We start from the raw sequence: 25,621 nt of genomic DNA, 5'->3' as shown, positions 1-25,621 counted from the left end.
TCTTTATGATGGCCCATACTTCGTTATGATGGTCTTAGCTATCGTTCATGGCAGCCCATGTTTTTCCCAGATTGTTTTCCATTAACATGAATTTTATACTACTAATGGTAGCTTGTGTTTCATTATGATTGTTTTTCCATGAACATGAATTCTATACCTAACATGGCGGCCCGTGTTTCGTTATGACTATTCTCCATTAATATGGATTATGTCCTTCTTCTTCCTTGTGAGTTTTGTTTTTTACTTCAAAGTCCTTAAGAGTAATCGAGAAACTGTAAGATCTCACTTTGTCTCCGATTAGAATTTGGATTTTTATTCCATCACATTCTGTTGAGTTGTATGACTCTAACATGCCCACGCATTTCACCATCTGCCCCGTGATTGCCAAAAATAGCCAACAAGATGATATCAGATATTTATCTATTTTCTTTGATGATTGTAATTATCTCTATGTTACAAGGGCTACGTCTGCTAGTGCTGTATCAGTTCCCAGGAGTGTTCTCCGTTTTAATCAATAGATTTTCTAACCAAGAAAAATAAATGTTTGCTCTTCCAGTAATGTGCATATTACTGAAACTTCAGAGAATTGTAGCTATTGAAGATGAGAATGGAAGTTATTAAGATGATATTTCTGGAAGATTACAACATATCATTTACAGACTTTACATCTAAAAACCCTATATGCTCATTACTTGTCAATTGTAAAATGTAATAATGTACAAAAAACGAGAATGGATCCGCAGAGAATTGATTGCATCATATCCTTACAACTGATTAGCACAATATAGAACAGTGAAGCATATTCGGTCGGACCTCTGAAGTCGCCTGGTATACGAGAGCAAAGTAAGTTCATGGAGAATTAACTTGCAGTTCGATCCGTCAAAATCATTAGCATGCAACAAAACAAACCAGACCCTCGAGTACCAAGCCGTTTCCCGTCCCTAGCTATTCACGAGCCTCCCATGAATAAGCAATTGCTACTGGCAGAGCTGCCCTCAGCAGATGACAAATCACGTACCATGAGCTTGACATTACGAGACCCAATAGAGTCCATTATCTCAAGACATTCCTGCAAATCGGAGTCACTCACCAACACGACCCACTCCTCCTCATCATCAAGGTATTTGAGCTGGAATCCCCCTGTTGGCAATTTGAACCGTTTTGCAACCTCCTCAAACAACTGGAAACACCCTACACAAGGGTCAAACTTGAATCTCACAGTGTCGTCTTTGTAAGTAGCTTTCACTGTGATGGCAGCCCCATTATCCCTGATGGACCTTTCTCCTTTTGAATGATCATTCATATGGAAGCTTACAGAACTTGAAGCAGTAACATGCATCATCGAGCCTGAACCATTTGATGAATCTGTCATTCCTGAAGAAGAGGGCTGGTTATGTTCAGCCACCCCATCATAGTCCACTCCCATTTCATCAGCTGCTGGCATTGAGCTCGAACTTAGAGATGTGATATGATAGTCAGAGCTTTCTAAACCCAAACAGTTCTTGCTTGATCGCCGCGTGTCATATCTCTGCTTTGAAAAATATGAATCCTGAGGCACTTCTTTAGTGTACGCCCAAGGAATTGCTTCAAGTTTCTCTGGTAGCAGCAACCCTGGATCTGATGCAGAAAATTTAGGCTTATGGCCAGAGCCAATAGGGTGGGTACCGTCTTTCTCTTTTTCTCCCTTGTATTTATCAGACAGAAGCATGCTCCCCATAGGCCCCACTTGGTGGGCATCTCTAGAACATCCCTCATCTTCCAATTTCACTGCAGAACTCTCGCGCTCCGCATATGGGACAGAAGATATTGGGGTCAAATCTTGGATTGTTGAATCTGGGTTTCGAGTAGCCTGAATTTTGTTGTGGGAGTACATGTAGTTTCGTGCCTCCAAATCTTTGACGACAGATGCTGCCGCAACAAGTTCCCCAGTTATGGGATCAAATTTCAGTCCACCTTCAACGCCTTGCACAGAGTCAATCACAGTCTGTATTTTTCTCAGTGAACGATTTACCTTGTTTATTTTTCGAGATGGCCATCTGGAGATCCCATGCTGTCTGCATATCCTTTTCAGTGTAGTTGGGCAAACTACAAAAAATCAAGGTATTCAGGAAATAATGAATGCCATCACCAATATCTCCAAAAATAAAACAGAAAGAACATACTCCACTACCTTAAAGAGGCACATTTCTATGAGTAAAATACTATGACCTAAGAACATTCAAAAAACTAAAGGAAATGCTACCCTAAAACAGAAAAAGAACATACTGCCCCTAACTTAAATAGGCACATTTTTGTAAGTAAAATACTATGACCCAAGAACAGTTCATAAATAAAGGAAAATAGAAAAAAAGGAAAACTATTGAAACTGACCACGTGCATGTGCTTCCTAAGCATGTTTCCTAGTTCTTCTGAGGACATAAGGAGATTGGCAAGATAAATATAGAGAAGGCTGATGAAAATGTAAACTGGTACTTTAATTATATGCTATATAAGGAAAGTTTTAGACAACAGAGGATACTGAACCAAACATGCACTTCAACCACTTCAGAAAGCAAGTTCCAACTTATCTGACCTCAAAATCAGTACACACACACGCGCACACACACACACACACACACACACACACACAGGGGAATAAATTAGTAAGTAATTCATGAGCAGGAGCACTATTTCGAAACCTTTTAATTAGCAATTAACTAAAACAATATATTTGGCATATGGTTATAAAATTTAGATAAAGCAGCCACCATGTCTCTTGATCAGACGGATAGATCCAAATCCCCTCACAAGCCACAGAAGAAGCAATTCTGAATAGCTGGACAGAGGTAGCAGATCTGGTTCTCACAGCAGCAGATGCAGCTAGTGATGGATAAAGCGTTCTTGGCTCCGCAACGTTTTTCTTCAACAGCAGCAATATGTGTGATGAAGTAGTGCTATCTTGGCTGGACATGCATGACCTGATCTGGAAACCCAAACCAAGGCGAACTGAAACAAAACCTGGCTTTTGGTCTAATAAGGGTCGGTAGGAGTTTGTTTGTTTTGGGGTTAATCTTGTAATTTTCACTTTCTTTTATTTAATTTTTGGTATAGATAAGTAGGAGGATTTGAGTGTTTCCTGGTTAGAGTAGGGCTCTATTTCAGTTTGTCTTTTGTAAGTCTCTCTATATGTAACCCTACCCCATTCCCATTTAATTATAGAATTAAATTGGGTTTTGTTTGAGTAAGTCCGAGGGGCCCGTTAGCAGTCTGTTGACTGCTGGTTATTCCTCCCCTTACTCTCAGGTATGATACACCCTTCTCCTCCCTGCTTCCCTCCTACTTCTATTTTTCTCCTTTCCCTTTCCTTCTCCCTCTCCCTTTGCTTTGTTTATTTTTCCCTCCCCTATTGCCTTGTATTTCCCAACAATTACTCCTATCCTTTTCTCTGATTTCAATGTCGTAATCAGTACCCAGGACTTGGAAGGGTTCGTTAGAACTCACAGAATACCAGTCCTGTTGGTCTGTAACTTCGAGGATAAGTCCTCTTTCCTCTGGGGAGTAGACTCTTGATTGTTTAATCCCCAAACCCCTTCCTGCTGTGAGATCAAACCAGAGGTTATTGCTGGCTCTGCAGATCAATGCTAAACTCTGTTGTAGGTTTCCCTACTAGCTTTCCAGCTTTCTGTTTCAAGTATCTACCAACCGGAGTAGATAGAACCTTGGTTAGCGACCTCCCACCTGAAATTTCCAGGCCCATCTGAGAATCCTTGAGTGAGCTACCACTGCTGCAGGCTGGCTGGGTTACCGCTGGTTTCTTGTTCTCCTTTCTTATCCTGGGAGGTTGAAAAAGATGGCTGATAGTATTTTATATGTCACCATATCTCTTCATTTTCCCAAAATACCTCTCCCATTATCCTTGACCTTGTTTATCCCATCTCTATTCTTAAGTACAAAATAGCCCTCCTCTTTTAAATCTATTTATCATTGAGTCCCATATTTTTCGTCTGGCCCAAAAAGTGTCCATAGCTTATATACGTTTACAGAACTACCATCTGCCATATTGTTTTGAGTTGTTTAATTCTTGGGCCATAAATGACCCAAAGAGGGTTTGAAATCCGAAATTCTTCCTTCCTACCCTATACCATAGTGGCCAACAGTGCGGTTCTTCAGCAACTCCAACTCCTACAAGGAGGAAACAAGGATTGTAAGTTGATAACCTCAAGACAATTGTCAATTCCCTCCAAACTATGATGTCATCATCCCTGCAAACTTTTATTGACTGACTGGCATCTTCAACTAAAGGAACAAGTCCCATTCCATTTTGTCTCACAGGGACCATCTCATGTTGCACCACCACCACTACCGCTACATTATACACCACCACCACCACCTCCGCTATATGGGGTTGGCCGACCTTTAGACGAAGCTCCCTATGGAGCTACAAGACGAGCCAAATTAGATGTCCTTGATTTCTATGAAGATAATAATCTAGAGCAATACTTGGACTGGATTCACAGCTTGGAAACATTCTTCGGATGATACCAAGGTTTAAAGTATCGGTATGTATCGTATCGTAACGGCTGATACCGATACGATACACTTAAATGAAGTTTATCCTAATATATCGACATGAAACACATTGATACACACCGATACACAATGAATACGCACCTATACGCACCGATCCTTAAGATACATATCTACAGAACCCATTTCACTTTCGAAACAAAGCTTGTTCTTCTCCCTGTCATTTCTTGGACTTGGGGCTTCGAATCATTCATAGAAAAAGGATTCAAAATCTACGATCAAGCTGATTTCAGAGGATTGATGCACAAAAAATCATCCATTGACGCTAAACAAAGCACAAAATAAGTTGAAAAGACTCAATTTTTTTTTCTCAAATCTTTGCTTTACTTTTGTTTTTTGCTATGATTTGAGTAAATTTAGGTAAAACTAAAACATTGCATCAACCATGAATTATTGAATCAATTTGTTCATATATTTTTAAATTTCTCAAAAAGTCAACAATAGACTATTACTACATATAAGAAACCTCATCCTTCATAACAATTTCAATTGAATGCACTTGCCTCTCAATATCATGTTCTCCATTTTAGAATTTATGCATGCTACATGTTATATATTTTATTTATACTTTTTTTTTATGCAAAAGTGTATTTCCATGTGTATCTTGTTCATTTTTGTGTGCATCTTTAGCATATCTTGCGTATCTTTCGTATCTCTGATACGATATGATACGCTTCAATACATCTCTTAAAATTACCCGACCGATACAGTGACTGATACCGATACTTTAATCCTTGCTTTGACCTATTTCTGTTTTGGGATTTATTTGGGACCTTATTAAAAGGGGTGTGGAATCTGAACCTAAGGTTCATCCTACCTACCTACCTCCCCCATTTAGGTTATAGGACCTGTAGAATGCAATAAGCCCTTATAACTTGTCATATGTCTCATGATGAAATGATTGGAGCCACCTAATAAATTAACTGGATGAAAAATTGTTGAATAAAATGCTTGACCAGTCAAAATAATTCAATTAAATATCTTTTTCCATTCTATTAATTACTCAGCATTTCAACTATTGTTCTAGTCAAACAAGTCCAGAGGGCATCTCTAGACTGAAACAAATATCTGACACATGGTAGATTGGAGAGGGATGAAATTCTTTGAATAAGGTAGACCACAGGTTCTACATGGTGGGATGTCAAATTTCAGCTAAAATGGATTTGGCCAAAGATCTAAAAATCTCGTAAACAAATGAAAATTTTCTAAGAAACAGACATAAAAATTACAAGGGAATCTGCAAAGACATGATGCCCCTAGGGAGACGTGGTGATGGGATGAGGAGGTCCAAGCAGCCATTAAGACCAAGAAAGTTTGTTTTAAGACTTAGCAAAGAATTAAAGATTCAGAAGATAAGAAGAGGTATTATGATGCCCAAAATGAAGCTAGGAAGATTGTGGGCATGGTCATGACGAAAAAATATGAGGATTTTTATATTAATCTGAACACAAAAGAAGGGGTAAAAGCTATATATAAAATAGCTAAAATGAGAGAAAGGAAGAGTAAGGATTTCAACCAAGTGAGGTGTATCAAAAGTGATGATGGAAGAGTGTTGGTAGGAGAAGAGGATATTGTGAAGAAATGGAATGAGTATATATTAGTGCTTTATTAAATGGAGATAGTTCGAGTATGAAGGACCCGGAAGATTGCATTAACCAACAAGGCTCCACACATTATAGATATGTATTAAAGGTTAGTGTGATCGAAGTTAAAAAAACCTTGAGAAAGATGAAAGTAGGCAAGACATCCAGATGAGATCCCAATATAAGTGTGGAAAACCCTAGGAGTATGTTGAGTCGTTTGGTTAACCAAGTTGTTCAAACAAGATTATGTCCATAAGAAAGATGCCAGTTGATTGGAGGAGAAACATTGCAGTCCAGGTCTAGAAAAAGAAAGGGGATATTCAAAGCTGCAATAACCATAGAAGCATTGAACTAGTGGGTCATACTATAAAGTTAGGGGAGAAGGTTATTTAAGCCTGCCTGAGAAAAGAGAAACTAAGATCTCGGAGAACTAATTTGGATTTACGCTGGGTAGATCCACAATAGAGGCTATCTACCTATTGAGGAGACTCATTGGAAAGTTATAGAGCCCACAAGAAGGATTTCCACACAATCTTTATTGACCAAGAGAAAGCATATGACAGAGTTACTAGAGATTCAATTCGACCTGTCCTAGTAAAGAGAGAAGTGTCAAGTACATATGTGGATATAATTAAGGACATGTATGAGGGCACGGTGACTAGTATCTGTGGGAGGTCAAGGCAAGGAATTCCCAATTACGATTGGGTTACATCAAGGATTGGCCTTAAGACCCCATATTTGTTTGCACTTATTATAGATGAATTAACCAAGAGCATTCAAATGAGGGTCCTCTGGTGTACGCTCTTCGCCAATGACATCAATTTGGTGGATGAGACTAAAGCATGGATCAACACTAAGTTGAACCTATGGAGATCAACCTTAGAAACATGAGGTTTTAAGATTAGTCGATTGAAGACAGAGTATATAATGTGTAACTTTAGCCACACTATAACGGATAATGAAATGGTAAAAATCAATGACAGATATTGATGCAGATAAGTCACTTAATGGGCTTATTTTATTGCAAATAAGCCTTGGGTTGGGTTATGTATGTGTTGGGCTTTTGATCCCAGGGGTTCTCTTTGTAATAGGCCACTTTAATGGGCCTATAATATGGGTAGAAAGTAGGAAAACGAGATTTAATTCATTAGTTTAGTTAAAGTCATGTTTTGAATCTATTTCATTTGTTATTTCAATTTCCTAGTTAGTTTAGGTTTCCCAACTAGTTAGGGATTGGGTTAGGCCTTTCTTTTTTAGTGTTTAAGTCAGTTTTGAGTCTTCTATATAAGTCTGTAAGGGGCTACAACATTGAACACGAATTTATTAATGGAAAAAAAAAAAAAAAAAAGATGGCTTATGCTGTTGCGCTATGGGATGCAATTGGGTGAGATGCTCATTCACTAGTTCTTCTCCCTCTTCTCAACCCTCCATTAAATTCTCTTTCTTTTCTTATTTTCCTTTTATTTGTTTGCTATGAGAGAGTGTTTGAGAGCTAGAACCAAGCCTATTGGAGGACATCTTCTCTATTCAACCAGAATTTCAGATCCTGTCTGGGATTAAGATCACTTATGATTCTAGTTCTACATTAGAGGTTCCACAAAATGAATATTTTAGATATCTAGGGTCAACCATAAATAATGAATTTGACATAAAGGATGTTTCACAGGAAATTAAAGTGGAATGGATGAAGTGGAGAGGTGCTTCCGGAGTGTTGTGTCATATGTGACCGACGTATCTCTTTAAGGCTTAAGGGAAAATTCTATAAGATAGTTGTGTGACCAACTAAGATGTATGGGGTAAAATGTTGGGCAGTTAAGAAGTGTCATATAGAGAAAGTCATGTGTAGCAGAGATGAGGATGTTAAGATGGATGTGCAACAAAACTAGGAATGAGCATATTAGAGATAATTTGGGAGTTGCCCCGATGAATGACAAGCTCTGCGAAATTTGTTTGAGGTGGTATGGCCATGTTCAAAGGAGGCCTGAAGAAGGACTAATAAGGAGTGATCTGATTATAGATTGAAGGAGCAAAAAGAGTAGGGGGCAAGCCTAAAATGACCATAGGGCGAACTAGTGAGGAATCACATGCATAGTCTCGGTCTTGTCCCAAGTATAACTTTGGATAGAGCCTATTGGAGGACAAGGATTCCAAGTAGCCGACCCCATTTAGCTGAGTTTCTCCTAAGTTGTTGGGTTATGCCTCTTTCCTCTTACTCTCATCTTCCTACCCACATCTTTTCTCATCTCTCATCTCTCATCTCTCATCTTTTCATGTCTTCCTTCCCCCCCCTTTTTTGGAAGGATCCATGTAGCCGACCCCATTAAGTTGGGATCATGGTTTGAAATCTCACCAGTGTCTCGCTGATATCTCGGTAATTTCAGGATTTTTTTTTTTGGTTGAAAAGAAATAACCTATGAAATGAGAAAATGTATAAGTTTCGGTTGAAATTTCGATATCTCGCCGAAATTTCGTACCACATTTCAGTATATCGCCGAACGGCACAAAGTGCGCTTTATAAAAGCATATGTTTCATGAGATGCGGTCGAAATTTCGACCTCATCTCTCCTATCTTGATCTCTTTTGCCTCTTTGCACCTAGAAAACACTAAATTAGTTGGAGACTTAAGAATTTAACCACATCATCACCTCAAGTTGTTGAAGATCACTCCAAGGGCTCCTATTGTTGAAGATCTACACACTTCTAAGGTTGAAAAGGTAAACCACTTTCCCCAAAACCCTTTTTTTGCAAATAGTAATATAAATAAATGTTTATTAGGGATGAGTTTTTTATATGTTAATACACTGGATGCCGATCTACAACCTCAAAATGTCATTTTTTTTCTTTATAAATTTTTCTTTTTGTTTAAAAAATGCATTTTCCATCAACAAAAAATTTAACAAAAAAGTATGATTAATATAGCCTTGATGGAACTCTATTATATATGTGTGTGTGTGTGCGCGCGTGTGTTAATCACCATTAGCCCATCTATGGCTCTATTGTCTTTCCAACTGATAAATAATTATTTTAATTTTAAAAAAAAATATGATAAGTAATTTAATAATTCAAAAAAGAGGAAAAAATATTATGTTTTGATTTGAAAAATAAATAAAAAAAATATGAAAGTAATTTTGAAGTGCTAAGAAGCGTAAATGATTCTTGTTATATTATACAATATTTAATTTGTTGTATTAGGTCATTATATTATTGACAAATAATTATGAAAAAATATTTCATAATTTGTTGTAGTGGTCTCATATGATGTGCCTATGTTAATAACGACTTATTTTTTTCTATACATCAGTATTAGGGTGATATATAATGGTTGACAGAGGAGGCAACGAGGAGGGAGGAAGAGGAGGTAGGAGATGTGATAGGAGTCGTGATAGTGGAGAGATTGATGGAAACACGGAGTGCTGATTGATTGTGATAAAAGGAAAACAAAGTGCGACTATTGTCACAAAAAGATTATGGGCGGTTGGGCCACAAGACGAGAACAACATTTGGTTGGGAATTGCTCAAATGTGACTAGATGCGCTAATGAGATTTCTAGGGCCATAGCTAAAGACATGAATTGAGGGAAAAATAGGTAAGCAGCCAAGGAGAAGGTGAAGATAGAATTTGACGAGGCACTTCATGCTCCCCAGCATCATTATCATGATGACAGTAATGCCCTGCATATGTGCTTGATGATATGCATACAGAGGAAGAGGCTAGAACTTGGTGACTGGCACAAGTGTTGGGCACAAGGGTTGAGCAAAGGCACTCATCATGAGGAGGAAGATAGACATAGAAATACTAAAGGAGGAGTTGGTCTATCTAGAGAAGGAGTTGGTGAATCTTCACAGCCAAGGTTGCCATTTAGGAGAACATAGAGTACAAGGGCTACCACACCACCTCCACCTCTACCTCCACCTCCACCTCCATTAGTACCACCACAAGTGAACCTCGTACGACAGCTGGACCTTGGTAGGTAGAGTAAAGAAGGCAGCAAGCAACGTAAAATAAAGGGGACATGGACTAATATAAAGGCTTATGTTGGGGAGGCTGTGTCTAAGTGGATGTTATTTCATAGCATCCTAGCAAATGCCACTACAGGTCCCTATTACTAGACGATGCTTGATGCGGTTGCTAAGGCTGGACAAGGGATTAAGGAGCCCACTACATACAAGGTGATGAATTTGTATTTTCCAACGCAGAAAAAGAGTTGAAAGAGTACATAGATAGATGAGCTAAGACTATTATGGGAGAGCTACGAGGTCACCATAATGTGTGAGGGTTGGACAGGGCCAACGAGAAATTTCATCATCAATATTATGGTTTATTGTAATGGGCAGACAATTTTTCTGAGATCTATTAATGCATCTAAGGAAAAAAAGGATACAAAATACATCTACGAGTTATTAAAGGAGGTAGTGCAAGAGGTTGCAATAGATAACATTGTTCAAATTATGATGGACTATAAAAGCAACTACAAAAAGGCCGATCAGAAAATGATGAACAACAGCAAATACCGACTCTTATGGACTCCTTGTGTAGCATACTACATTGATTTGATGCTGAAGGACATAGGAAAGCTAAAAATGGTGCAGTGTGTGGTTGAGAGAGCGAGGCAGGTGAGCATATTTGTATATAACTATGGGTTTCATTAAGCCTACTAAGGGAGAAGTGCAAGAGGGACTTGGTTAGGCCTGGTCTCATAAGGTTTGCCACTAACTATGTTGCACTTAAGAATTTTGGGTTGAAGAAAGTCGGTCTTAGATCTATGTTTGCCTCTGAGGAGTAGCTTGGGTAGAGGGAATTAGGATCCTCTGGTGGTAGGGTAGCACAAGCAACAATTTAATCAGAGAAGTTTTGGAAATATTTGGATGAAGTGGTGAAAATTGTCACCAGCTGTTAGAGTATTAAAGATGGTGGATTTTGCGTTCAAGCCCACCATACTAAGCTTGTATGCTATTATTGTGAAAATGATAAAAGAACATGTCTATGCTGTCAATCCACGTGGTAGCAAGAAATTTGTAAATATAATACAGGACCATTGGGAGCTCCAACTAAAGCATCCACTACATAAGGGGGGTAACTGGTAAGCTATTCTTTTATATTCAAATTACCTTATTAATATGATGTATTAATGCTAACGTTGAGTCATTGACAAAATCTACATGTCAATTTTTAGCATACTATTTAAACCTCAGGTATCAGTATAGCCATAGACTTGTATTGAAGCTAGACCTTTTTAAAGTAGTGAAGCAGGTGGTTGCCAATTTGCAACCAAGGCCCAAAGCCAATATTGAGGTGAGCTTTGTAGTACAATAGCAATATAAATTGTAATTACAATTTATAAAAGGGAGGTGAGTTTTGCAATACAAAAAGCAATCTAAAAGGTAATTACAATTTACAAGAGGTTGGTTGTTAACTATTTTCCAAATTCTTATAAACGAAAGAATTCAAGGATGCAATAGGGAGTTTTGGAGCCCCCACTGCAGTCGCGGACCGTACGAATATTGATGCTAGTATGCAATCCAAATTTCAGTATGTTACACTTGTATTATATATTTTGAAATTAAATATTCTTTTGCACTTATTATAATGAAGCCAAATGTGGTGTTGTATAAGGGTTTGGCACCAGAATTGAGGAAGGTCGTCATCAAACTATTCTCACAGACATGTTCCGCCTCTGGTTGTGAGTGAAACTGAAGTACATTTTCACTCATCCACTCGAAAAAGCAGAATCAATTAGGTTCAGATGGTCTCGCTGACTTGGTGTATGTGCACTACAATATGAGACTGAAAATGTAGCACATACGCATTGATATGGAGAATAATAGGGTTCAGATTGAGCTTGCCAATGTTTTCTAGATTTCGACCAAAATTTCGGTCTCCCCAAGGGTCGAAATCCTATATTTTGAACCTGACGACGATCCTTTAGCGGACCGGGTAAGGGATAGAGGCGAGTCATTGATGGATCAGCCTAGAGGTAGGCCAGACCCATATGTAGCAGAAGGGATGGAGGTCAATGTTAATGAGTACATGGCTATGGATAGTAGGATACATTCACAGACCCCCCGACCATTCGACCCCACACCTGGTAGGGATGATGAAGAGGTGGAAGATCCTAATTGGTCCACCTCCTCAGGTGGTCATACACAAACTCAGACGCAGCATCGCTCACCGTCGATACATGCAGGTGAAGATAGTGATGAAGGTGATGGTGATAGGGGTGCGGGTGGCGATAGATTTGTAGGATTTCAAGAGCAATATAAATAGGTCAAGCCATATCCATCCCTTATAGATCACAGTGCACGTCAAGCAAGGGGTAGGAGTACAGGCTACACCAAAGGGCCTCGTTACCGATTTAATGGAGATGTGCAGAGATTGTATGGACATTGATAGCCTGTCTACCTCTATTGGTGGAATGAGTTTGAGTATATGGGATAGTCATCCTCATAGCAGATGAAGTGGGCACATTATCGGAGTGTTGGTGGTAGTTATGGTCAATTCACTGGATGGCGTATGCATCTGGTTCATCCATTCCTAGTTTTGATTATGACACCCAGTCACATGGTGGTGGTTTTTTGGACAACTTATTCTCCTACCTTGCCCAACAGGACATGCCGCCGGAAGCATCAGGTGATACGGTCCTCGAAGAACTCAACCCCATAAAGTTTACAAGGTGAGGGGACCAAGACTATATCAACCTACATCAATTTCCTAGGGAAATCGATGCGGGATCAGCCCCCATATGCTGATATGGGACCATAACATACCCCCACACTTTCGAACCCGACGTCCACGACGGCCCACTCCGGATCAAGCAGTCCTTTCTAAGTGGCTCTCACTCTGCTCCAGGGTTTCTGCCTAGTGGCAAGTAGCCCTTTCCTAGCATCTATCACTCTGGCACCACGTCGTCCCTTCTGCGTGTGGGTTAGGCCAAGGATCGGCTACTCTGATACCATTGATAAGGTCCTAGAAGAACTCAACCCCATAAACCGGCTTACAAGGTGAGGGGACCTAAGACCATATCAACCCACATCAATTCCCAAGGACCCCCATATGCTGATATGGGACCGTAACATAAGGTCACAGTGGCTCAATGGCAAGTTCTTCATACAATGGTGCTGACACATACCCTAGGACAGGTTACCTTTAGTATGTAGATGACTCAATTTTTATGGCAGCTGTGGAGGACTACGTTCGTTACTTCTCGCATAACATGATATGGCATGCATTCATTTTGCAATCAGAGGAAATGCATGTCGACTCCATCGAACAATGAGTGGTATCCATCCAGGCAGTTTTAGTTCATTTCAGTAGACTAATTATTGTAGTATTCATATGTGTGAGACTCAGGAGTTGGGAGTTACATACTTATATTATTATGTGAACTCTAGTACTCTAACATTAGTTAATTAATCAAGATTATGGTTTGATTATGGCATGGATGCATTATTCACATGTTTTATTATTGTAAAGAGAAAGACTGCCTTGTTCTAGTAATATTTCATAAAATCTTCATAATAGTTTGACGGTTGCTACCAAACAAGGGTGCAACTCTAAAAAATTTATTTATTTATTTATTTATTTTTTTGCATATTCAAGTTCTAAGCATGCTTATTTACCTTAAAACAAGCTCCCCACCAAGTATCAAGTCATAATATGGTTGTTTAACTACCGAAACAATCAATTGAGACAAAGAAGAGAAAAAAGTACACCAACTCGCCAATATCTCAGTATTTCGGTGGTTTTGAAACCACCAAAATGAAACGCGATTTTGAACCTTGGTTGGGATAAGGCTGAGTTTGTTTTTGTCGTTGTTGTTGTAGTCTGCAAATACAAGGGAGGGTATACGATTGAATCTGCATCTAAAAATCTACCATATGGCCAAATCTAGAACATTTCCTAGATATCCATCTAGTTGAAATTGCCACTATCACCAATTTCACATGGAAACTTGGTGCTGATCTAGAGATACACTGTAGACCTACCAGTCTAGAAAAACTTTTGGCATTAAATATTTAAAATATTTAAGAAAAAAAAATTAAATCATCCCAATTTTTGGCGCAGAAAATATCAGTTGGGACCTATCATGTGGTAGCTCTCAGTTATGAACATGTGACATTTGGCAAGTTCTTGCGACCCCCAAAGCTAGAATATATACTCCACATAACACATTATATCTACATGAAGGATGTTAAGCCTATACGAAGAATCGTATGAATGAAATCATTTATTTCAAACCACAACGTCTATGTAGGCTGCAGAAACTCACTCCATTATAAAACAACTCCAAAGAACATATGTTTCAAATGGAAATTATGGAAAGTGTGTGAGACTTGGCTATGGAAAATTGACGCAGAAAATGACCAGCAACTCTTGACTTATCCAGGGGCCCTCTTGGATCCACCTACTGCTTTAGTTGATCTTCCCATTTGGCAAGCAGGTTCAGCCATGGGGGACAAAGGCTGTAGTGTAATTATCAAATTTTTTTTCGATGGGATGAAGAATGTTTCCATGAAACACAGTCAAAAATTCCCCAGACTACAACAAGAGCAATGTGAAAATCAAAGGGGGAAAAAAACTGAATAATTGCACATTGGAAGACAATGACCAAAGAAGGGGTCCAACAGAAAGGCCAAATGTCCAATATGTCTAAGAATATGCACAAATATCCATGACGCCTTCTCCACATCCCTCACTCAGAGACAACACACAAGGAATTTCCTTCCACCATGACGCGAGAGGATGCCCGCCCTTGAAAACATAGTCTAGTCTAAATTGAAGAGAACGAAGGTCCACCTGCCAGAGTTCCCTTCCCTTGGTCCAGAATAAGAACCTATTATGGCCCCCGAGGCTTTCCTCTGTCAACAAAACTCCCCAAGGGCAGAAAGCACCGGTCCCCAGTGAACACCCTCAAAATTAAGCTTGACAAAGCCTTCAGAGAGGGGACTACGGAACTATGGTCCTTATTATTTAACGAGGATACGAAGAGCTGTCTGAAACCAATTTCTGAAAGGTTGTACAGCTGAGCGCAAGGTCCTTCTCATCAAGCAGAAATATCAACTTCAGATGGTGGTTATGATCTGCTAACAGCTTTGCTGATGATCTTGCAATATCAGGGTGCTTGGGCAAGTCTATATATTTGGTATCTTACCCGGCGTACCAGTTTTCAGGCTCCTGTTGCTATTGTACACTCGAACCGATGGGGAATAAACCCCAAGGGAGGTGGTGCCTGTATTTGGCGATAGGTGGGCATAAGGCATCGCCTTATCAAATAAAGCGTTCTAGAGTTCTTTTTTTAACGTAACTATTTTACTTAGCAGAAATAGCATATTAAAGTTATATAAATCTACTTATATGCTAAATAAAGATTAATAATTCATGTCAATGAAAGATATTCATCAGAAAAACAAATCAATAAAGTGAATAAACTAAGTTCGTTCATCTTCATTGTATCATATAACATAATTATGAAACAAAAAATTATAAATATAAAGAAAAAATGCTATTTAAAATATGTAAGTATTTATTATACTTACTACCTCCATGGAAAATTGAAGGGGGAAAAAAGACAACATTTTTCTGGCCAAATTTCCAAACGCATGAAAACAACCACTTGAAGTACATGTGAATAGAGAAGAGAAATGCAAAATTGAATAATAAAAGAGGCATACAGGTTTTGATCTCATTGAAGAAACATCACCACTGTGGCTAACTTTCCTACTACCATCCCTATCTTCACTGAAAGAGTCATAGATAATAAAAAACTAAATAGAAGAGAAAGAGATATGGCTTTGTTCAATAATAGAGAAATAAAAAAAGAAAGGAAGAAAAAACAGAAGAGAAAGAGATCCCTGCTCAGTAACAGAGAACTTAAAAAATAATAAATAAATAAAAAAGAAAAACAAGAAAAAAGAAGAAGAAAGAAAGAAAGAGAAAGATATCTCCTTTCGGTAATAGAACTAGGGGGGGAAAAAAAGAGAACCTTGCGGGAGCCAGAATGGGCCAAGGAAGAATCAACAGAGGAAGGAACATCAGTACCCTGGTTCTCCCAAACGAAAATGAAAACAGCCCAAAGGATTTTGCAATTTGTGATTTGTTCAACCAAAGTGCAGTTTTTGACTTTATATAGATTGCATTCCATAGTTCTCAAGTGTACATGTAAATCAAACTGGGTCTTGACCCGGTTCGTTCGTGGGTCACCCACTTGGGGCAAATATAGACCCACTAGGATTTGGAACTCTACCTGACCAGAACTCTATAAATAAGAAGTTTGGCCACAACAAAGTAGGCTTTTGGCCTAATCTCAAGAGCTCTCTCTCCCTATTCTATTTTGTCTTCTCCCAATTGAGAATGTCTCTAAGTATCTCCATTGCTATCCTTGGATTTGGAAGGTGGAACTTTGCCTAGCGAGATCACCGCAAATCATTGATCATCACGGTTCGTGCAGAGACGATGCATACGGAAACCATATCCATTCCGCTACAAGGAAAGCTACACGAGACAATCTGTGACTTGCTATTTGCTTTCCGTTTAACATTGGCATCAGACCCGTGTTCTTGGTGGCGTTGTGCATCACCGCACCTAACCGTTCTTGGTCGTGGCTGTGCTGCATCACAAAACCCTAGAATTCCACCTTGCAACCCCTTGCCTTGATCGACTTGGTCACACGTCTTGCAACCTGCTCCTACATGACTCTCAAGGCCACTGCAGGTCAATTTTTTTTTGTTTTTGCACGCTAAAGAGCTACGCTGACCTTTGCGGCCAGCTCCAAATTAGAAAGGGAAGTGTTGCTCGGAAGAAGTAGGGGTGGATTGGCTCGGCTTAATAGCCGTGAAACACTGTGAAAAAAAAAATTAAGTGGGATTGATTGACTGAATCATGATTAAATCATTAAAGCTACAATATATTTTTATTTTTTAATTCAAAAGCTCCTTTAGTCTCAAGGAGTTTTATGTTCTTTTGGCTATGTTTCTGGCCACGATTTGAGGAATCATATCCAATCGGATTGGCTTCAATAGGTTAGATTGGATCGGTATTGACTTTGATCGATCCCAATTCATAGGCTATAAATACAAATTGACTGGTATGGACAAAGCACAATCAAGTTAACAAAAAAAGAAAAAAAAATTAAGGTTTCTTTAAGAAGAAGTTGTTTTGGGCTGATTAGGATTAGGATTTGTGTAATCCAACCTCAATCAACTTTAGGGTTTTTGTAATCCTAGCCAAAATTACAATTTTGCCCTTTAATGAATTAAGATCATATTTGATGGGCTTTATATGATGGGTTTGATCATGATCGCATGTGTTATGTTATGGATTGTTATGGTGATAATTATTTTTCTTTTGTGATAATGATTATCATATGAAGCATGTTTATGACGTTTGCTTTACAAAATATGGATCATTGGCATAACTCAAAACTATATCCTTTGGCTTATATATATTATTGCATTAAATGTGTTTAGCATGTATGTATGTATGTATGTATGTTGTCATTTCAAATCACACCCTCCCAAGGCGGTTGTTGACTTTCATTCCATTAGTTGGGAAGCAGGGTCAACCTCCACCCACCAGCCTATGGTTGTTTATTCTTGTTTTGGGTTGGAGATCATAATTGGTATTTATTTAAGTGCGCAATGTTCCTATGTATGTACATTAGCGATAGTCTTAGTGCATGATATAATGTACGGTGCTCCCTACTCAGTAGCTTGATGTAACAAGACTTTTAAAGGTTGCAATTATTATTTAGGACAATATAATTAAATTTTTGAAAAGCCTTGTAAAGGGAAAGCACCTCGCATTGCATATCATACCCTTATGCCACCGCGACACGCCACTTTAAGTATGGATCGGATTCCTATGTGGGACCCATGCACACCCATTTGTATAGCACAATTTTCTGTGAATTGGAGATGTCTATTTCTCCTTATGTTTGTTCGAAAGCGATTAAAATTATGTCCCTGACCCACACATGTGAGATTTGATTATGAGCTTAGTGAAATTTTTGGTCTCACTATATGTAGTAAGGAACCATTAATTTTAATCGAGGTTTCTGGAACAAATGATTGATGTATACCTAATGTTTACCTTGCACATTGTTGTGTAGTGATATTGCCACTAATCATATTGTTGCAGACCTCACCAAGGGTGACAAATTGATTAGTCCCAACTATGACATGTGGCATCGAAAGATGCAATATTTGCTAAATGAGCAAGATTACCTTGAGATTTGACCACTGCTATGGACAAACCCGCAAAGGATACTACCGCTCAGCACCATAGTGAAATGGACGCCTACAATCATTGGGTGAAAAATTATCGTAATACGCACTTTATTATGTTAAGCACTATGCACGATGATCTAATTGGTGACTATGAGAAATGCACCACGGCTAAGTCCATGTGGGACCAGCTGAAAATTGCTTCAGAGGTACATCTACTACAAGGTTGGGTATGACCTTAAATTTTGAAATGTATAGGATGGACCCTAAGCACACTATGTCTGAACACCTTAAGGTGGTCAAAGACATGATTCGATAGCTGAAAGATTTTGGGACCACCCTTACTGACGAGCAGCAGGTTTATGCTGTCATCAGGACACTGCCGATTCCTGGAGCTCCATAAAGCTCGATCTCACACACAATGATGGCATTAAAAATTATACTGACATTGCACAACATGTGGAACTTGAGGCGGAGCATTAAGAGGTGAACCGTGTCACTGCGCTAATCGCCTAAAGAGGCAAGCGCAAGTTTAAGCGCAAAAGACAGGGAAACCTAGGAAATCATAATAGGGCTCGGAACCAGGCGCTGAAAGAGGACAAGCCCGCCAAGCGCAAAAGAAGCAAGCGTGATGGAAAAAAGGATTTATCCAATGTCAAATACTACAACTGCCAAAAGACGGGGCACTTCACTCATAATTGCACTACACCGAAAAAAGTACCATTTCTATCCCACTATCTTTGTACATTTGTTTCTATTCATATTTTGGTTGCCCATACACAGTTTGATTGGATTGTGGATATAAGAGCACCAAAATACATAACGCAAGATTAAGGCGTTTCGTAGATTATTGTAGAATTCCGACTAAATCCCAAAGCGTGTAAAATGGGAAATGATATTAATGAAGTGGTTCGAGGAGTTATCAACTCAAGATGCGTAGTGGACGCACCTTACTTCCTCACGATGTGCATTACGCACCAGATATTCTCCATAATCTACTTTCAGTTTTTGCATTATTACCTTTAGGGTATTCTTCTTATATTGACGGTTGCACTTTATAGTTTTATTTGAGTGGTACTATAGTTGGACAAGGATCCTTAATTGATGGATTCTTTAAATTAGATAATTCTGCTTCATTTGTTTCTTATATAGTTAATACATGTGATAATTCTAAATCTATTACATAACATGCTAGACTGTGACACATAGGGTGAGACAGGACGGCTAGGTTAGCTAGAGAAGGCCTTTTAGGCTCACTCGTTAAAGTCGACCTCCTTATGTGCGAGCCCTGTCTAATTGGTAAGGCTTATCGAAAGCCTTTTGGAAAGGCAGTCCGAGCTACCCAACCTCTAGACTTGTCCACTCAGACATTTGTGGACCTATGAATGTAAAGACACGCCATCGTGCCACTTATTTTCTCACATTCATTGATGATTATTCGCAATACGGTTATGTGTATCTAATCGTTCACCGCTACGAGGCATTAGATTGCCTTAAATGCTTTGTGGCAGAAATTGAGAATCAATTGAGCAAGAGCTTAAAAACCCTGCGTACTGACCGAGGACGTGAGTATCTAACTAGTTTAAAGAACTTTGTGAGGAGAAGGGGATTTGCATGCAGTTGATCGTTCCTTATACTCTGCAGCAAAATGGTATAGCGGAGAGGAGGAATAAGACACTCTTAGATATGGTTAGGTCGATGATGGCGCAAGCCAACCTCCCATTTTGGGGGATGCTCTTTTGACTGCAGCCTACATCCTTAACCAGGTGCCTTCACAGTCAATTCCTTTGACCCTTTATGAATTATGGAAGGGTTCAAAGCCCTACCAAGGGCATATACGACCATGGAGATTAACAGGTTACGTTCACAACCTCCCATAAGTTTAGAAAGCTTAGCCCTGGAGCTATGAAACACATCTTTATAAGATATTCCGACATCATGAAGGGTTACGTTATGTACGGTGAACACCCTGATGGAGGAATGACCGAGATAGAGTCATGCAATGTCAACTTTATTGAGACAAACTTTACTAGCATTAGTGATGCCAGTAAGGATCTCGACCTCTTTGAGATAGAGAACGAGGTTTTGGTCTCACCACTCTTGGCGAGGGTGGGAATTAACTCATCCTATAATCGTCAGAGAAAGTGAAACTAATCATCAGCTTAGTAGGAGTGTACTAACCAGTGGGAGGGTACCACTAGACAATCATTAGGATTCCCTTATTCATAGAAGCACTTGTACGCACATTCCCATCGTTTTGAGATTGAAGGGAAAGCTCTCATTTGTGCTCCAAAGGATGAGGATGAGTCTGCTTTAATGCGAAATGCACTCTCCTTACCTACTAAGGATAAGTGGTAAGCTATTATGGAGGATGAACTGAATTCTATGAGTAAGAACCAGGTACGGGAGTTAGTTGACCTACCTCCAAGGCATAAGACCATTAGGAACAAATGAGTTCTAAAGGTCAAACGCAAAGTGGACGGTTCAATTTACAAATATAATGCACGCCTTGTGGCGAAGTGTTATAACCAAAAGGAGGGCGTAGACTATGATGAGACTTTCTCCTCTGTGGAGAGAATTGCCTCAATTTGCCTTATTCTAGCCATTATCACAAACCTGAATTTGAAACTCTTTCAGATGGATATTAAAACTGCATTTCTCAATGAAGAACTAGACGAGGAGATCTTTATGGATCAACTAGTGAGTTTTGAGGTCAAAGGATAAGAGCGCAAAGTCTACCATCTTAAACGTTCTATATATGGCCTTAAACAATCATCTAGGCAGTGTACTTTAGGTTTCATAATGCCATTACCTCTATTGGTTTTGAAATGATTGAAGAGGACCATTGTGTGTATGTGAAAGTGGTCCAAGGGAAGTTTCCTTATTCAATCCTTGCACATTGATGATATTTGGTAGGTTGGAAACGACATGGACATAATTGTCACCACTAAAAAGTAATTGTCCACTACTTGAGATGAAGGACATGAGTGAAGCCAACTTTGTGTTAGGCATTAAGATCGTGAGGAATTCTAGGAATTTTTTTTATTTGTCTCAAGAGACGTACATAAAGAAGATCCTTGAGCAATTCCACATGGACAAATCTAAACCCATTGACACTCCCATGACTGATGAGGAGAAAAATCAAATGTCCAAAGTATTCAATGCAGCAACGATAAGTAGTCTAATGTACACAATGATGTGCCATGTCCAGATATATGCTTCGCAGCTGGCATGGTTAGTTATTACCAAAGTAACCCATAATCAGGTCATTGGCAGACAATGAAAAGAATCTTTGGATACCTTCGTGGGACCACTGATCTCATCCCCACCTATAGTGGTTTGGATTTGAGTTGAGAGGTTACAATGATGCTGAATGGGCTAGTGACAAAGACGAGTGCAAATTTACTTCGGGATATGCATTTGTCTTAGGAGGCGGGCTGTATCTTGAACCAGCAAGAAGTAGACTTGCATCACCCTATCCACGATGGGGTCCGAGTACATTGCGTGCTCAATAGCCGTTCAGGAGACCATTTGGTTGAGGAGGTTCCTACAGTGCTTCTACGTTATAGCTCATTTAGGAGATGTGGTGCTAGTACATTATAGTACGGCAGCTTTGGCATTCATTAAAGACCCCAAACTCCAAGGGAAAGCTAAGCACATAAACATCAAATACCGCTACATTCGAGACATGGTTGCAGAATGGGGAAGTTGTCGTGAAACATATCTCCACGAGTAGCATGGTGGCTAATCCATTAACCAAGCCCATTGCTCGGGATGTTTTCCTTACTCATGTTAGGAATCTGGAACTTCGATGAAGATGATTTGTATTTTGAGTTTTGATATTTTCTTTAGACATTATTGTCATCACTCCTTAATTTATATATGAGACATACTTCTTTGGGTGATTTGCGTGTGTACACATTTTATTTTCTAAATATGTCACCAGGCTTGAATCGACCCAATCACATAGGTGATTCACCTTGCCATTTGGAAATAGTGAGCAAGATGAGCTAAATTCACGTTGGCGCTTAAAGATAGCAAGCGAGATGAACAAACAGCTTTTTAAGCTAACTAAGGCCTTAGCCAAAGCTAAGATGAGGCCAATCTATGGTCGAACACAGAGATCCCACATCTCAGTGTAGCCTGCTTATAGTTAAGTGTGAGACTTCAGGCAAACGCCGTGGAGCAACTGAGTTGAAAAACTCAGGTTTGGCGCTTGACAGTGAGACTAAACCCAGCCTTGTATGGTGTTCTATTTTATCTTTTAAGTGGCATGCCCACCTTAGTGGGAGAAACACCATAGCATACATATTATACAGTATGTGCTTGGTTACGACCATTTGTGAGAATGACTGAATGAATCCCTTCTTCGTCATTGTGTGAGACACTTGGATCAAACTAAGGTGATCCTACGAATACCTCTTACCTAAGACCATGTTATGAAGAGGACGTCCAATGATGCTACTCTGACGTGCTCTTTAGGATCATAGATGATGCAATCCAACAATACATGATTGAGAAAGCAGTTGGAAATAGTCAGATTGACATGTGGGCTTAAGGAAAACTATTCGAAATAACACCCATGGTCTTAAGTATCGGTACATATCGTACCGTATCGACCAATACGTATCTGTATTGGCCCTTACCGATACAATACACACCGATATGATACATAGAATTTTTAAAATCCTTTCGTATCGATATGTATCTTACAATACATATCGATACGCACCGATACACACCAATACGATACTGTACGTACCAATACTCTATGAAAAGTACAAAATCGAAGTGAAATGTATGTTTCGGTACCGATACATACAGATACAGTGCATTACGGTCATATAATGGCCAAGATGTGTCATTTTTCAGAAAAACACGATTTTTTAAGAAATTTTTGTTCCAAAGTTGCTGCCATCCATATTTCTCTCCAACTAAAGTGGAAATCAAGGTTGGGAACAAGGATTTTACATTTATTGGACAACTAGAAACCTTGAATTCTTAGTGCGATACCCTCAATTTAGTGTTTATGCATAATACATGTTATCAATAGCTTTATTGAACAATTTTTTTATGCAAAAGTGTATAAAAAAGTGTTTCCTATCCATTTATGTGTATCTTAGCTTATGTGTGTATCTTAGCGTATCTTTGATAAGACACGATACCTCCGATACATATCTTAATTTGGGACGACCGATACGGCAACTGATACCGATACTTTAATCCTTGATTACATCCTTGTTTTGTGGCTCATTGTCGCATTTATGTTTTTGATGCAATTGGGCATTGGGCTTGAGATAGCCTTTGATTTGATTCATTTTCTTTCCTTTTTAGAGCTAGAATTAGCTTGGTAGTATTTTTATTTAGATTGAATTTTTATTTTCAGTTGTCAATTAGGATAGTTTCCATTTTAATAAACTACTAATTTTATGTTTTGATTCTCTTTATATAGCCATGTAATGGAAGAAAACTCATATTAAGATTTGAAGTTTTGATTTGAAATTAGATGTTTGCTTGGTTAGACCATGGCTGCCGTGACTCTCTTTCTAATTTTCTCCTCTTCTTTTATCTTCTCCTTCTTGCTGGTTCTAGAGCCCAGCCCCTGTTCTGGGCGGTAGTTGCAGCCCACGGAAACTAGGTTCTGCTCCTTAGTGCTTGTTCTTATGGGGCTGAGGTCTTGAAGGAAGGTAGCCCTCTCCTAGGCGACTCAAACCTTGGAACCTCTCTTCCAAAGCTTGACCTTACTATGAAGAAGTCCAAACCAAACTCAAATCTGAATTTACCATCGCCATATCCAGTTGCAGGTGTTTCCCACGTCACTCCAACCTGCTGATCTGAGCAGCCCCCTAGCGAGTTTGTACACCTTCTCCTTGGGAGTCTGCGCCTGAAGTCTCAAGATCAGCTGAACAGATTTGAAGGAGTTCTCTGCATTAAAGGCTTGCTGGTCTACCGCCTCTGAACTCCATCGTGAGGAAGGTCTTTTATTGTTCATACATATTACTTCTGGTTATTACAGATAAGTCCCTCCAACTTTTAAGTTCTTTATTAAAGATACACCCCTCTTTACTAATTTGCAAAGTAACCCTTCATTCTTGGTTTTTATTTCAGTTTAACCCCACTACCATCTTTATTTCCAAAATTGATCCTTCTCTGAGTTTAATTCCTGTTAAGTCCTTAATCCATTATTTCACTCTAAAAAGCACCTAAGTTGTACTAGAAATTACAATACTGCCACTGTTTTGCCTAGAGTGAACTATTTATTCTTTTGTGGGCCCTAAGCGATCCGATTTCAGTCTTTGAAACCTAGATCCACATCAAGTGGTATCAGTGCAGATTTCCTGCAATTTTTCATAATCATGACAGGTCACATCATCAATGCCGAGCTACAAAAATTGTACCACGAGTTAGCTAAGGGTCAATGGATACTGCGTGAGAATCAACAGAATACTAATGCTTGGTTTGAGAGGACTGAAGTCAAGTTTGACAAGTTTATGGAAGAGATAGATGCCTTTATGAAGAAGTCCGACAAGCGAGCTAAAGAAGAATCCTCTACGCTGCCTCCTCAGTTCAACACTTCACGGATCGAAGATACACCTCAGAGGCAGCAACTTAATCCAGTTGTCCCCCAAGATGTTACCCAGCAATTTTCTGACAAAGATTATGCCATCAAAGTTGGGATTCTAGATTTCAGTGATGAAAAGGGACCTAAAGAATTCCTTGACTGGCTAACCAAAGTGGAGAGAATTTTTTCATATAAATCCCTTCCGGATAAGAAGTGTGAACTCATCCTTACCAAGTTTCTTGGGTATGCATGTTCATGGTGGGATGATGTACTCCATGCAAGGTTGGTCAGAAGACTTAGACCCGTTACCAATTGGGAGGTCATGAAGCAGATCCTGACTGAGAAATTTGTTCATCTTAATTATAGAAAGGTAATGTTCCATAAATTACTTAACTTGCGACAAGGAAACAAAGATGTGGATTCCTACACCCTCGAATTCCAAACTTCTTCAAGGTGTCGACTTCAGTAAACAGACTAGCAACGGGTGATGCAATATATCAGTGGGCTAAGTAGTGAGATCCGACTCGAGTTGACTAACACTGATTTCAGGCCTGTTGATGTGGCAGCGGCTCATGCCAAGACAGCTGAAGAGAAGTCCATTTATTGGAAGAGTATGCTCAAGATTTCTTCAGTTTATAGACTTCCACCACATATGGAAGAAAAGAAGCATGAAGCTCAGAGAGTTGAAGAAA

At 39.2% G+C, this 25,621-nt stretch overlaps 1 protein-coding gene across 3 annotated transcripts in view; it reads right to left on the bottom strand.

Moving 5' to 3' along the window:
• Nucleotides 1–593: 593 nt before the first annotated feature.
• The window catches only part of LOC122069289 (protein NLP9-like), a 67,489-nt gene continuing 42,461 nt past the window's right edge, over nucleotides 594–25,621 (bottom strand). For all 3 annotated transcript variants that reach the window (XM_042633275.1, XM_042633276.1, XM_042633277.1), the window contains exon 6: nucleotides 594–2,085. In XM_042633275.1, coding sequence (XP_042489209.1) covers nucleotides 950–2,085 — 1,136 coding nt within the window. In that variant the 3' untranslated portion in view covers nucleotides 594–949. The remainder of the gene's footprint in view (nucleotides 2,086–25,621) is intronic.

The sequence above is a fragment of the Macadamia integrifolia genome, unplaced genomic scaffold (genome assembly GCF_013358625.1).
Source record: "Macadamia integrifolia cultivar HAES 741 unplaced genomic scaffold, SCU_Mint_v3 scaffold571, whole genome shotgun sequence".
NCBI classification, from domain to species: domain Eukaryota; kingdom Viridiplantae; phylum Streptophyta; class Magnoliopsida; order Proteales; family Proteaceae; genus Macadamia; species Macadamia integrifolia.
This window is presented reverse-complemented; position numbering and strand designations above follow the sequence as displayed.